Here is a 15,406-nt window from a genome sequence, read left to right on the forward strand (position 1 = left end):
AAATTCACACGACTCCAGCCCATGGTAGTTGACTGGATCAGGGTGGACACATGACCCAAGCTGGGCCAACAGATTATTTCCCCAACAAACTGGACTCCAGAGGCAGCCAAGCAGTCTTTAGGTGTGTCTGGAATTGAGAGATTGGTAGACACTTACGTGTGGCGGGGGGCTCCTGCTACATAAGTGAAGAAACAAAAAAAGTTTGCAGTCAAAAAAATAAATCAGACACACAGTGCTAAGCAGAGATAAGAGATGAAGAAAATTATTATTGCCCATGTTCTTAAAGATTTCATACTTCTTGGTTCTACTATTTCAAGAAGCCAGGATGTGTGTGGATTCCATGAGACACTACTATATATTGGAAATAAGCCCCCCTCCCCCTTTTCAAGCTAGCTTAGCTCAATGTTTAGTATTTGTAAACCAATGAGTCTTAACTAAGACATGCACTGTTCATATATTAGGAGGTAAGATCATCGCAATCTGCCTAGGGCAATACCTTGTTGATGACCATCCAAATCCCAGCCAGATTTACCCGTGTAGGCAAAACCCAGCCTGCTAAGGCTTTTTGTCTTCACCTATTGAGTAAGAAAAGAACCAACTAGGGGGATGTCTTCTGCTTTACATAGGACGGGGCTTGACAGTCTTTCATCTTTCACCTGAAAGAGACGTATGGATTCAAACAGGAAGTAATTTCTATGCCATTTCTGAATAAAGAAGTGAAAAAAAAAAGAGAGGGGGTAAAACCAAAACCAGACCATATTTTTGGTTATTTGTGACTTGAGGCTATTTTCAAAGAAACTGCCTTTCAATTCCCCATGGGACTTTTCTTTACGGTTCTTTTTGTCTTCCAGAGGCCAACTCAGGGTTTGCTGGCTTCTGGAAAATCCAGGGGGATTTTGAAAAAGAGAATCTGTGGTGGTTTATCACTAAAACGGAACTATACTGGATGATCTTTTATACCCAGATGATGCCGGCAACCCCCTCCCAGCCAGGAATACACTTCAAGGTGTGTTCAGTCGTTGAGATAGATGGTATGAAACCATCCACACTCATTCCTGAGGGTCTTAAAACGCAATGCACTAGTTTGAGGGCCAGATGTCTGGTCAGGGTTAGGGATGCAGCCTGGAGTTATGGAATACTACTGTTTTCCTCCGTGAATCTAATTACAGCTGTGCAAGTTCCCAGATTTCCCTGTTGGTATTCCAGGGGCATGATCACTTACTAAGGCTGGAATTTCAAGTGGTTCTATCAAAACCTTCTGCTGTACACGAACACTCACCGGAATCCAGGCTAAGACAGAAGACTGAGACTCTCAAGGGAGAGTGTAAAGAAGCATGTTGAGATTTTGCTAATGAACTTACTATGCTGGGTGTCAGACAGAGGTGGCTTCCACCATCTGGTGGTTTGGCAACAGGAGGGGCCTGTTAGTATGGCTAGAATTTGTGAACAGTGGGGCTGGGCAGTGGGGCCATTCTGGGCCCATATCCTGGTCCTGTTCCCCAGCAAGGAGAGAAGAAGCCTGGCAAGCAATTTACTTCCCTGGGCAGTCGGCCTTGCTGTCTGCTCCATATTCAGGAGGGACCATCCTCAAGACACTCCCCAAATGTAAGTCGATAAATATATCAGGGCTGATTTGAGAGAGAAATAGAGAGGGGGCAGGGGAAGAAGAAAAAGGAGGAGGAGGAGGAGGAGGAGGAGAAGCAGAGAGAGAAGCTGAGCGTTGGACTGCTTACCTTCTGTAGAATGGCAGTTAGCTCCTGCCTCTCCCTGCCAGAGGTCAGCCAGGATCTGCGATAGCTTTGGCCAGTGACAGGAGGTAGAAGTGCTAAAACCACTTTGGCCAGAAGGGGGCCCCAAATTTCACTCAAATTTACACAACTCTGGTAAGAGTCTGGCTGGACCTCAGTTTATGTAAATTATCCACCAACGTAGAGCATGGAAAGGACCAGAAAGAGCACCAGAGACACAGACATGGGAAAGAACTTCGAGGTCACAGGCTGGTTTGTGGTTGAGCAAGTCCTGCTCCAAGACTCTGTCCTCCAGTTCTTCTTAGGCATCACTTAGCCCCAGCAGTAACTACAAATATCTGCTGAGATCCCAGTAATTTAAAAAGACAACTATATATTGAGGGCCTGGCATGCATAAAGCTCTGCGCTAGGTGGGCAGGTGTGTGTGGCAGGCGGCGGAGGTGCTGGATGGCGGGGATGGGGAGGGAAAGGGTGGTGTTCAAGTCCAAGTTCATGGGCCTCAAGGCCTTTAGAGGCTTCTTACTGATTTAGAAGGCACCACCTAAAGCACAGGAAAGTTAAATAACATAAAAGATATCAATAAATTTCAATACAGTGAAGGCTGAGCTCTCGTAGGGTGATGTATGATTGGGAAACAAATGTATGATTAACAATTGTCATTCAATTTCTGAAGAGGAAGAGAAGGTTATACTGTGCCTTCATAGCGCACACTGGTTTCCAGTACTTTCCTGTATGTTGTCTTCTTTGGGGTGGTCACAAAGACCCTACATGGGAGAGGAGGTAGGGTGGGCTCTGCTTTAGGGGAGCTGATGTCATTTGCATGTACACAGAGGACCATGGAGACACACATGGCCTCTGCTCTAGAGGAGTGTACAGTCCTTTTTATTGGGAAGTTCAGGCAATGTGTGATGCTTGTGTGAATGGACAACTGGAAGCAGGGACTCCAGGGTCTGAGTGAGTGCAGCATTCCAGATCGGCAGGTGTGCTAAGTGTGCTCTCTAAATGAGCTCTTGTTGCCCGTGTGTAGGCACATAAACATGGTAGAGGGGAAAGACAGCTGGTCTGGGACTAACTGGCTATGTGGCATCAAGCAACTTGCTTCATTTTTCTTGGCCTTGGTTTGTTCCTCTATAAAATAAGAGGAATAAATAACTTCTCTTGTCCCTTCTAGTTGGAAAATTCTTTGATTCTAAGCATTCTACAATTAACCTGTTTTTGAAAAATCAGATTTTCAGGTATCATTTTGCATTTCATGTGGCTTCTTTTTCTCTTGCTTATCTTAAACTTAAATTTGTGTGTGTGGGGGGGGGGTGAGAAGGTTGGGGAGGGATAACATGGGAGAAATGTCAGATATAGGTGACGGGGGGGATGGAGGCAGCAAACCACCTTGCCGTGTTTTGCCTATGTAACAATCCTGCATGATCTGCACATGTGCCCCAGAATCTAAAGTGCAATAAAAAATAAAAAAATTTTTTGCAATTATATTTTGTCATTTTTAACTCACACAATATCCTTGGGTTGGAGTGATCCCCAGTTCATGGGTGGAGGTTGCAAAATAGGGCTTTACCTAATTCTCTCTAGCACTAGCTCTTTGAGCAGATTTCAGCAGAGTCCATCCTATATACCTACTGTGTGCCACACATAGTCAGGATATTTAATGAATTATGAACAGTCCCTGTTTCCAAGGAAACACACCCCAGTCTCCGTCATTTTGGGGGGATTGCCAGGCACATGTGAGGCATTCAATAAATGTGTATTGAACAGAAAGGAATTCCCAAGTCACTGTGGGAAATAAATCTGCATGTGGTTGAAATGTACCCAGAGAAGGGATAGCCTGCACCATTTCATACTTAAAGCCTCTTGGACATACAGCCCCAGTACAGAAAAGAAAATTTTCTACCACAGGTAGAAATGACTTCTGCCCAGATCTTGGCACCATGGGATTTGGGGGGCACACTCAGTTGCTCCCTCTAATTGAGGTAATTCGGGAACAAAGGGAGAAGTTCAGAGTATGCTCAAGTTGAGTTTAAAGGCTTGAATTTATAAGATGTCAAGTTGCAGGGAGTTTTTTAGGCAGTAAAAAGGCTACCACCTTGTAGGCTGCTAGGACAGTGGGGAAGCATTGGGCCGTCTCTCCTACAAATTTATTGTGCTTGGTGTGTTCATTGTGGATCTGGGTCCAGAAGAAGGGTAATAGGGAAACCACTAGTGCTGTTTTAGGTGAGCTGACTGCTTTGCTTCACAAGGGGACCCAAGTCTAGCTAAACTCCCTCCTCTTCTTCCTGCCACAACAGCTAAACACCAGCTCCCCTCACCCGTGGCTTCTCAGTCTTTATTAGCTCTTCCAGAAGACTTTGCCATCCACAGAAGATGAGTTACCTGAGAGCGATGATGAATCTCTTCATCCCAAACTCATGGGCTGTCTTGATCCATTATCAGAGAGGACCTGGAGCTGGCCGGCACCCTCCCAGGTTCTACAGCTCAGAGCCGAGGGCCCGTTCTGGGTCTACATCTCATCCTTTTGGGAAATAAGCCTTGCTCATGGAGGTAGTGCCCTGTCCCCCGATTTTCCCATCAACTGAGCAACATTACCAGGTGCACCTTCCCCCAGGACTCCTGCTCCGATGTTCACAACGGTTTCCGATCCTCTCTAAGAAGCTCTGTGCCTGGTGCCAAGATCTCTCACAGTCTGCCCCACTCCAGGCCCATCCATCTTTTTTTCTTTTTTTTTCCTTTGTCCTCTGCCATGGTTTGGTGTCCTAGCGTCCTTCCCCAGGGAGGCTGGAGGAATAGTGGGGTGCTCTATACGGAGCAAATGTGTGAATAAATAAGGCCTTAGATGGTGCTTGGGTTCTGACAGTCTAGAGAGCCCACAGAGGAAAGTATTAATGCAATTAGGTCATAAAATTATTTGTCCTCATTTCAGATGTTTCACATTGGTCCACAGTCACGAAGCTTTATTGTGATTGTGAAACCACTGGATTAGTTGTGAAAACACTACCCCTTTAAATATTTGAAAGCAGAATGGAAAAGAAATGTTGAACTAGAACGGGGTGAAGCTAAATTGAATTTAGTAGCTGTGCTCCAAGTCCAGGGACCACGGACAAGTGGCTTGGAAAGTGGGTTTTCCAGATTAGAGGGAGGGGTGAGAATGCCATAGCCTGAGGCTCATGGTGAGCTGGCCTCCAGCCGGTGGGTTTTCCTGCCTTTGTATACGGCCTTCCCTGTCGCTAGCCTGGGGAGGGTCCCCAGGGGAGCCCGAGGCTTAAGGCAGTGGTGTTATGCAGAGTTTGTAACTTTGTCATTGGTAAATGATGTCACAGGTTTGTTACACAAGCCCAGATCGATGGACGACTCAGGCAACGAATCGATCACATTTTCGGGGAGAGTTCACCCTTTATGACCTCCAGGGGGTCAGGTGGTTCGTCCAAACAGGCTCTGGCTTTAAGGATTTAAAGCTGGCCCATTCCCCATTCCCATCTCTTCCTCTGGGGCCTGGGCAGTAACAGCCGGGTAATAACCTACTTCTCATTAAAGAGATCTGGGGGTGGAAGTGGTAGGGGAACATAAAGGTGGGGACAAAAAGGCACAAATCCGCTCCAAGGCGGAAAGCCAGGATGGGGGCGAGCTGGGATCACTTTCCCCGTTCCTTCTCCCCCCGAAGCCATCCTGAGTTTTTGTGCCCGGCGAAGTAGCCCAGCGCCGCGCCAGGCCGCTGGCTGCGCGCTGGGCTCCGGTGGGGGTCTCGTTGGCCCGCCCCTGCCACTCGGGCCGGGCTGCAGCCCCCTCCTCGTCGTCCCGAGCCCCTCCCCCGGCCCGGAGCCCCTCCCCGCGCGCTTCCCCTCGCTCGCCTCCCTCCCTTCCCTTCCCTGCCAGGCAGGCCCTGCCTCCGCCTCCTGCGCCCACAGCCTCCGCCAGCGCCGATCCCCCCGGAACCCGAGCCGGAGCGCGGCGAAGGGGCGCCGCCGGCCCCTCCCCAGCGCGCTGACAGCAGGCTCCGGGCCCCCGCCCCGTCCCCTCGCCGGCGGGACACACCCCCGCCCCTCCTCTGCTCCGCCTGTTCCCGCCGGACCCACCGGGCGGCGGAGAGAGCGAGCGGGTGAGCGGAGCGCGGCGGCCGCGCGGGAGGGAAGGGGCGCGCGGCAGGCCGGCTGGGAGCTGCCCTGGGCGCACGGAGCCCGCGCGCCCTCCGGGACCCTCCCCCGTCCCCGGAACCGGACCTGTGGGCGCCGCGAGTCAGGGCAGCGGGCAGCGCGCCGGGCCGGGGTGGCGGGCGGCCCCGGGACTCGGGCAGCTGGAGAAGGAGCCGGAGCCCGGCCGGGATGAGAAGGTGACGCCGCCGGGGGCGCCACTCGCTTTGTGGGGGAAGATGCTCGCCTACTGCGTGCAGGATGCCACCGTGGTGGACGTGGAAAAGCGGAGGAACCCCTCCAAGCACTATGTGAGTATAGTCTCCGCCGACTCTGCGGGGTGGCCCCAGGTCCCGGGAGGGCCCCGGGAGGCCCCTCTCCCCTCCTCGCCATGAGGTCCCGGAACTAAGCGCCCGCGGGGTAGCCCACGGCCGTGGAGTTTCTTCGCAGGGCTGTGATCTCCAGTGAAGCCTCTTCTGTGCTTCCTCCTTCCCCCTCCCCGGTTTCTTTTTTTGGCATTGGAATTGGCAAGTGGCTGCCCTTGTCTGTTACAGCAGTGAAGTCATCTGTCCGCCTTTGATGGATGGTGGGGGGAGCTTCCGTCAACCCCTCGCGGAGCAGCCCCGTCGGGAGAGCGCATCTCCTCGGCCCTCCCCGGGGGCCCTGGGCGCTCACGCTCACACAGCCCGAGATGCTTTCAGAGCTCGCCCTGGGGAGGGAAGCCTCTCGCCCTGCCTCCCACGCCAGCTCTGCTTCTGCCTTCCTAGGCCTGGGGCTGCGGGCAGAAGGAAGCCAACGCCCCCCAGCCCAACCTCCACCCTCTGCGCTAAGCTTTGATTTCCCTCTTAAAGCCATTGTGTCCGTCGGTGTGAGGAGAACTGTGGCTTTTCCTTTTATTCCTCCTCTGGATGTGACCCTTAACCAGGTTCATTTCCTCTTAAGTGATGCTCCATCTCCAGACACGAGGAGGCAAATGTTTGCTGTGGTCTCCGAGGAACCGCCGACTGCCCCTCCCCCTTCCTCCCTCAAACTTAATGAGAAGGGGTTAAGGTTGACTGGGCCAGCTCCAGAGCCTATGTGACAGTCCCTCTTCATCTCAGCTGGTCCTGCCTTCCCATCCCTCACACCTCAGGAAGTAAACACGGTGTCCTTGACCCCTCGGAGCCTCTGTGCTCCTGTACTTGAAAGAGAAGAGACCCAAGCACAGAGGACTGCATGTTATTTGCAAATTAGGTATTTAGAAGAGCAGTTCCAATGCTCAAAGCATTAATGTTAACAATTAAAACAGGCTGCTGGTTGCTGCCCTGGATTGCCCATTGATCTCTTAAGTGCCTTTTATTCCACTGTTGCAAAGGGACTGGGGACTGTGGCAACGTCAGCCTCGGGCTACTCCTTCTGCCTTTGTCACCAGTAGCTCTGAACTTTGGGTTTTTTATAGCTGAGCAAATGTGGCGGGGCTCAGATGGGGAGGAGGTAAATGTGGAGGCAGGTTGCTGACCAGGCAGGGAGGTGGGTGCCTGTTGGGAACAGTCCGTGACACCCTTAGAGAGTTGTTTCTTTTGTGTCATCTGGTCAAGCAAGCATCTTCTGCTGCTGTTACAAGAAAGCTCTTTTTGGAGGGCTTGGGTCACCAGGTGGTCAACCTGCTCTGTGGACAGATGTCCGTTTGTACGTACTGGGGTTTCTATTTCTCAAATGTTGCAGGCTAAGTTTTAGGGATTCTCAGTTTTAGTCTTCGGTTGAGCTTGGCACTGCATTCAACAGATGGCACTCTCTGCCCTGAGACCCAAGCAGGCGCGTTTCCAACTCTGGATTTTAGATGAAACATCACATCTCAGTTCCCACCAGTGGTGTCCAAGGTTGCAGATGCAGGACACACCTGTAACAGACTAGAACCTGGACCCACTGCAGTTTTGAAAGGTAAGGTTACGTGCTGGGGCTCTGAAGTTAGATGGTCTTCCTGAAAGCCTGGCGCGGCCACTAACTAGCTGTGCAACCTTGGGCAAGTTATTTAAACCTCCCTGGGCCTCAGTTTACTCAATTTCAAGTAAGGATAATAATAGTATGTACTTCCTAGGGCTGTCGGGAGAATTAAATGAGATCATCTATGTAAAGCACTTAGCCCAGTTCCTGGCACACAGCACTTATTAAATGGTAGCTTTTTATTGGTGAGATACTGACTAAGAAAGTATTTTTGAAAAGCAGCTATTAATGGTCTGGCAAAAAAGGAAGAAAGATTTTGGGTTTTAAGATTGATAATAACTTGTTCTATGTGAAAAACACAAAAGAAGTCCTGTGCAGTTTCCTCGAAACGATCATTTCCTCCCTTTTTACAGACAAAGTGTTTCCCGGGCCATCTCCGCTTCCCGAGTAAGAATTGATGACATTATGTTTGGGGCAGGGAGTGATGTCACTGAACAGATGGGGCCATACAGAGTTCTGAACTAGGGTTCTGGAAAACACTGAAAGGAGAAAGTGTTGTATGTTGTGGAACTGTGGAATGGGCAGAGACCCGAAGACTCATCTGGCTCAACTCCTTCATTTTACAGATGAGGAAATGGAGAGCCAGATTGGGTAAAGTAACTTGCAACACAGCTATTCACAGCACCTCAGTCTAACTGGCCTTTTGCCTTCTCTGTGGGTTTTTTTCATTGCATGTATCCTAAGTCTGGTTGGGGTTGGCTAAGAGGACAAATATCTGGTGGTGGAAAAGTTTCTACCCATTTGGGGAATTGTATATATGTTAATATATAACATAAGCATCTCCAATAATAGAAAGGGGAAAGAAAGCAATACAAAGGGCCTGGTGGGACAGACAGAGGCAGGAGGAGCAGGTTGGGGGAGGCTGTGGCCTCTTCCTCTCCTGGCCCGTGCATGGTGGATACCACACACCAGAAGCTCGAGTGTTCTGGGTAAGGCCTCTGGTGTGGTCAGCTGGCAGGACATGCTGCCCCCTTTGCCTGTGTTCTGGAAACCCTCTACACTGGAGGAGCACGTCTCCTTCAGCCTCTCTCCGCTGATGGTGAATTCTGAGTCTGTGGTTTGGTAAATTGCAGAGCAGAGAGATTTTACGGGATGTGCGTGTTAGCCAGAGCTAGCTGATGAGAGTCCTGGGGCCCATTCAGGAGGAGCTCAGCTGGCTCCAGAATGCTGGGAACACACTGCAAAGGTTCTCTCAGGACACCCTGCAAAGGGTTTGCTCATCCCCATGGGGAGGGGGAGCTGCCTGGACACGGAGGATCCTGGCTTTCGGTCCGTTCACAAAGGCACGCAAGTAGCCACCATCATGTGGATGGCACTGTCAGCCCTGGCTTCCTTCCTCTCTGCCCAGCCCCTGCTTGGGGTGGGGTTGAGAAGGGCAGGCAGCTGCTGCTTAGGTCAGGTTCCCTGGCCTGAAGCTAGGCTCCTTTCCTGGCTTTCTGAGCTGTGCTAGGGAGATCCTAGGTAAACTGGCTTTGGCCTCTGACACTTGTCTTAAAAATGGTCCTGATGGTGCTGGATGTAGAACGCAGATTCCTTCATTTGAAAGTTTTCCGTAAAGATTTGAGTTCAGGTTCACCTGATTCTTTGTGCTCACAGGCAGGTATAGGTATATATCAATTCATACGGTGGTGGAGTAAAGCTCATTTATCTAAAACAAACAAGAAATTATATCTATTTGGATTTGGGAATATTGCACTTTCACGATTCTTTTGTTTCCTGATTTGTTTATTTCAGACAAATACCAATCATGAATGTTCTGATTCTCTGCAGGACTCTTTAGGGAATGCAAATAGTAACACTGGTGTTTTCCTGTGATTCCTGCAGCATTGAATGTACCCTAATGTGGGGTAGGTTTTTGGATTCCATTTCACAGATAAACTGAGACTTGGAGCAATTCATCAGCTTGCTTAGGGTCTCACAGCACAGGGCAGATCTGGGACAATGCAGTCAGGTTAGCTCCAAGGAGCATGCGGATATAAGGTGGGGCCCTTCTGCTCAATTAGAATCTGGGCAGGAAGGCCAGGCTCAGCCCTGTACAATGGTGACAGAGCAGTGCAGGCTGGTATTTAGGACTGCCTCGCTGTGTAGACATCCACCATGTGCCATGCAGGTGAGTTTGTGGTGGGCAACGCAGGCGGGTCACTGTGAGGCAGGAGGAGTTGAGCAACTTCAGGCTGGTATCTGGTCTCCAGTAGTGCTTGAGGTAATAAGTTAAGGGTTGACCCGGTGGAAATAATACATTCTTCCTCTGTTGAGATCATCTCAGATTTTAGTCTTGGTCCTGGGAGCTACATGCTTAGGAATTGGCCCCAAACTCATTCATTTCTCTGCCTTTCTTTTTTTTCTCAGCCCTGAGATTGTGACTCCAGCCCCATAGGAATTAGAATGTGCAGCCACAGCCTGACAAGGGCCTTCTTCAGGGCCAGTTCCATTATGGAATGAGTGTGGTGCTGGGCAGATCATGCTCAAATCCTGCCTATGCCACTTCCTAGCTGTGTGACCTTGGGCTGTCACTCTGAGCCTCAGTTTCCTCACCTGTAACTTCACAAGGCTTTTGGGAACCTGGCCTGAGTTAATTTTGGGTAAAGCATCTACTGAGTGCCTGACCCCACCATGGGTATGCACCATATGCTCGTTACCATCTGCTGTTCCTGATCACCAAAGCACTGCAGGTGATTTCCGACCCAATTGGTGAATCTGAGAGAAAAGGAAAGACTGAGGCAAAAAGGACGGCCCAGCTGTTTACAGTCTGTTGGGGAAGTGGGCTCCACGCCCCATGGAAAACACCCAACCTCCAAGAGGAACAGATAAACACAGAGCAGCTGTTCCAACCTGGAGGGGTTCCTGGAGCTAAGCATTGGGATCTGGTGGCGCCTTCCTGGTAAGCTGGGAAGGAACAGAGGTTAGGAGAGAAGGAAAGTTTGCTCTGGGTAAGGGTAAGGTCGAACAGGATCCTAGCCCCAAGGTCAGCACCACACGTGGGTTAGCACTCTTGCCTGCTCTCTCTCTCTCTCTTACACATGCACAAGCACAGGAACGGTTTCTTCTGTAGGGAGGGAAGTGATCGAGGGGTGATTCACGGGTCTGACAAGTCCTTGCTCACGGAACAACCGACCACATCCTTCAAGGCCGTTGAACAGGGAGCACAGCCAGGCATTTATCACAGCCCTCTGTCGAGCTGAGCGAGGGCTTTTGGGGGGCAAACCAGGGTAGAAATCACCGTTAGTGGTGGCAGGCAGGGGGAGGGGAAGAGGAGGGAAAAATAAACCTATTTGATGTCAGAGGAGACTGGCTCCAGCTCCAGAAATACAAGCCTCAGCTGCTGCATTTTCCAAAGAGATATTCGAGGGCCCGCAGGAGTTAACTGACCGTGGGAGCTATGAATTAGAGAAGTGTTGTTAGGACTTCTGACTTTGGGTTTGCACAGCAGTTCCCTGTGAATTGCCTTCTAATTTCCTCAACCTGAGTCACTGACCAGACTATTTCTTGGCCAGAAAAAGTCTAACGGGCAACTCTGTTCTCTTTTACCTCTTAATTAAACAAAACGAAACAAATAATAGAGTTATACACACGGTAGTCCCACTTACTCATCTCGAGTTCTGAGAATCCAGGAAAGGGATAGTGGATTAGGATAGGGACCCAGGGGACAGGAAGGACAAGGGGTGTGTGTGGGAAATGAGGTGGAGATTCTGGCTTTGGAAGTAGGTTCTGAGTGAGAGCCAGAGGTGTTCTCTGCCATGACAATTGCCAAAAATAATGGAAGCGCCCAGTAGAGTGATCAGGGCTTCCAGAGGCGGATTCCCAGAGCAGCGTGCTACTTCCTGCCTGGCCTGGGCTTCTGCTGCCTGTGGTGCAGCCAGTCACAGGCAGGCAGGTGAATGGAAAGGTCAGGAGCCTAGCTGTGAAGGGGATGGAGGTCATAGGAGGATCCCCCTTGTGCCTCTGGGTAACCCCAGGCAAGCCACCACATCAGCCACAGAGACTGAGCCCCTGCTTTGTGCGTGGTGCTGGCCAGAGTCTGGCAAGGCTGTCAAGATACCATGAGAAGCGGGAGAACTAACATACAAGCACCTACTATGTGCCAGGCAATGCAGAAGATGCCTTTGGAGGCGATTTTACTTGAACCTAGTAATAACTCCATGTGATTAGGTAGGTGGGTTTTTTTTTTTCTTTTCTTTTTTTGAGACGCAGTCTCACTCTGTCACCCAGGCTGGAGTGCAGTGGTGTGATCTTGGCTCACTGCAACCTCTGCTCCTTGGGTTCAAGTGATTCTCCTGCCTCAGCCTCCAGAGAAGCTGGGATTACAGGTGACTTCCACCTCACCCGGCTAATTTTGTTTTTGTATTTTTAGTAGAGATGGGGTTTCACCATCTTGGCCAGGCTGGTCTTGAACTCCTGACCTCATGATCCACCCACATCGGCCTCCCAAAGTGCTGGGATTACAGGCGTGAGCCACCGTGCCTAGCCAGTAGGTGTTTTTATCCCCATTTTACAGATGGGGAGATTGAAGCTCGGAGGGTTCGTGTCACTCTCACTCAGCGTAATTCTGTGGCAGGGCTGAGATTCTCACCCTGGTCTCTGACACCCACGTCTGTGAGTGCCACTTCTTTCCCCATCAGAGCTGGCTTGGTGAGAGAGAAAATAACCAGCAAGTCTAGGCAGCACCACTGAGGATGAGGGGTGCACCTGGGAGGCTGTGTTGTCCCAGAGCACCTGCGTGCTGTGTCCCTTGACTAAGCATTGGGATATCCTGGCCCCACTACTCACTGCCATGGATCCAGTGCAAGTTAATGTATCTCAGCCTCAGTTTCCTCATAAGTAAAATATATACATATATATATGTGGGGAAAATAGGACCTATCTCTTAGGGTTATGATGAAGATGAAATGAATTTGTAATTGTAAAGAGCTTAGACCAGAACGTGGCACCATTTGAAGCGCAGCATAAGTATTTGGTATCATAATCACTGAGTCCTTAAGCTGTTCAGAGGAGAGAGAGCGCTCTGTGAACTGGAGTTTTCAGGGAAGACCAACTGGGGAAGGCAGGCTTCAGGATGGGCCTCGAGGCGTGATCAGGATTTGGCTGGGAAAGAGCAGGACTTCGATGGGAAAACGGAAAGGGCATTCCAAGAAAGGGAAAAGCCAAGGTGCTGGAGGTGGAGCGTGCAAGGAAAAGCTGGGCAAAGCTGAAGGTGGATGAGGAGGAGAAGGATGACGGGGAAGCTCAGGGCCAGCTCTGAGAGCCTCCAGTGGCAGCAGACAGAATTCCATTTATCCTGTAGACACCTTGGTACCTTCCTTTTTTCCCAAGGGCTGGCAGAGAGAGGGAGCTAAATAGTCACTTTGAGGTCCTCCTGGTGGGCTCCAGGGCTGTTTTGTGCCTGGGACAGAGCTAGGTAAGGACTGGAACCTTTTTCTAGCTCTGCTTGGGGGACTCTTTAGTTGGCCAGCTGGGTCCCACCCTTGCTGTTTATAGCTCTCATTCCTAGGGGTCTGGCTTCCCCATAAAAAGTTGATTGCACCCAGGCTCTTAGGGAGCAAGGGTTGAGGAGGGGGAGGAGAAGGAGGAGAAGAGGGAGCAGCAGGAAGTGAGGTGTCAGCTGCTTTGGGTCTTAAACTAGTGCAGGGCTCTGTATAGGAGGGCCTGACGCAGCAGTGGTTCAGGAGGAGTCATTTCCAGCCACACTTCCCCAATGGTGAGAGAGAGAACGGGCCTAGCCTCGTAGGGTCTGGGGGTCAACACCACACAGCCTGAGGGGAGCCCAGCGTGTCTGTGTCTTCTGAACCATCCACACTAATGTTCCCTTCTACTTCAGGCTCTCTCTGAACTTGTTTTAGTTTAGTCTTTTTTTTTGGAGACGGTGTCTCGCCCTGTCACCCAGTGGTGCCATCTCGGTTCACTGCAACCTCCGCCTCCCGGGTTCAAGCAGTTTTCATGTCTCAGCCTCCCAAGTAGCTGGAATTACAGGCATGCGCCACCACACCTGGCTAATTTTTGTATTTTTAGTAGAGACGGGGTTTTGCCATGTGAGCCAGGCTGGTCTCGAACTCCTGACCTCAGGTAATCCACCGGCCTCAGCCTTCCAAAGTGCTGGGATTACAGGTGTGAACCACTGCGCCCGGCCTGAACTTGTTTTAGTTTTAAATGCAGTGCTTCAGCTGGGCATGGTGGCTCATGCCTATAATTCCAGTGCTTCAGAATGCCAAGGAAGGGAGGATTGCTTGAGGCCAGGAGCTCAAGACCAGTCTGGACAATGAGTGAGACCCCATCTCTACAAAAAAGTTTAAAAATAAGCCAAAACAAGCCAGGTGTGGTGGCATGCACCTGTAGTTCAGCTACTCAGCAGGCTGAGATGGGAGGATGGCTGGAGCCCAGGAGGTTGAGCCTACCGTGAACCATGATTACACCACTGCACTCCAGCCTGGGTGACAGAGCGAGACCCCGTCTCACAAAAAAAATTCTAAAAAGCCAGGCATGGTGGTGTGCACCTGTAGTCCGAGCTACTCAGGAGGCTGGAGTGGAAGGATCACTTGAGCCCAGGAGTTGGAGGCTGCAGTGAGCTATGATTATGCCATTGCACTCCAGCCTATGTGACAGCAAGACCCTGTCTCTAAAAACAAATAAATGTAATGCTTCCAACTACCTCTTGGTTTATTTGACCTCTACCACACTCCCATGTAGTCCAGTAAGCCTGATTCTTAGGGAAAATGTAATAATAAAAATAACAGCTGACCTTTCTAAATGTTTGCTATGTGCCAAGAGGTTTATATGGATGTTCTCAGAACAGCCCCACGCAGCATGTAGCTCCTGGCAGCATCCACACTGTACAGGTGAGAGCACAAAGGCTCAGAGAGCTCAAACGAATGGCTAGATGCCACACAGCTGATGAGCTGCACGTGGAGAGGCCTGCACTAACCCAGGCCTGCTGGCTCCAAAGCCTGCCCTGTCCCCACAGAGACCCGTTAATGATGCATTGCACACCCAGCGTGCCTGGGCTCCACGGAGGTTCCACCTGAGGCCTGGTTGGTTGGCTCCTCAAGCTGTGAGATCTTCCACATGTCACCTCCCCCTTCTAGAACTACATTCGCCCATCAAGAAAATGGGGCGACCGCTTCTTTTCAGGCTTGCCTTGCAGAGGGGAGGGTGGGTATGAAAACTGCTTTGGAAAGCTCTGAGCCCAGAGATGACAGCTGTGTGAGGGGAGTCCCTTGATCCCCCAATCTGGGTTCTTAATTATCTAGGGCAGGGATGCTATACAGAAAGAGTTGTTCCTGACCCCCAGGGAATTTTTAAACCAGGTTCACCTGCCCAGCCACCTCTCCTGAGAAGCTTCGTAGACAGAGTTGACTCAGGAATACTTAGGCTCTTAGTGAAGATGTCTTCTAGAAAACCACCTCTGATTTTCCTTCCATCCAAACCAATCATTTTTTTGTGAGCAGGAAGAGACAGAGTTATTTCCAGTCCCATCTCTCCCTGCTGTTACCTGAGCGGAGGAAGTGATATGTAAGTGGCTGAGTTAGCAAAGGGGAAACAGCTGTGGTTTCT

At 50.6% G+C, this 15,406-nt stretch overlaps 1 protein-coding gene across 4 annotated transcripts in view; it reads left to right on the forward strand.

Annotated features, from left to right (window-relative positions):
• Positions 1-6,071: 6,071 nt before the first annotated feature.
• The window catches only part of SH3PXD2A (SH3 and PX domains 2A), a 257,697-nt gene continuing 248,362 nt past the window's right edge, over positions 6,072-15,406 (forward strand). For all 4 annotated transcript variants that reach the window (XR_010341754.1, XM_012439465.3, XM_012439467.3 and 1 more), the window contains exon 1: positions 6,072-6,189. Coding sequence is in view for 3 of the 4 variants with exons in the window: in XM_012439465.3 (XP_012294888.1) it covers positions 6,118-6,189 (72 nt within the window). In the remaining variant the exon portion in view is untranslated. The remainder of the gene's footprint in view (positions 6,190-15,406) is intronic.

Source organism: Aotus nancymaae, unplaced genomic scaffold, assembly GCF_030222135.1.
Source record: "Aotus nancymaae isolate 86718 unplaced genomic scaffold, 86718_ANA_hifiasm-v0.15.2.pri h1tg000010l, whole genome shotgun sequence".
NCBI classification, from domain to species: Eukaryota; Metazoa; Chordata; class Mammalia; order Primates; family Aotidae; genus Aotus; species Aotus nancymaae.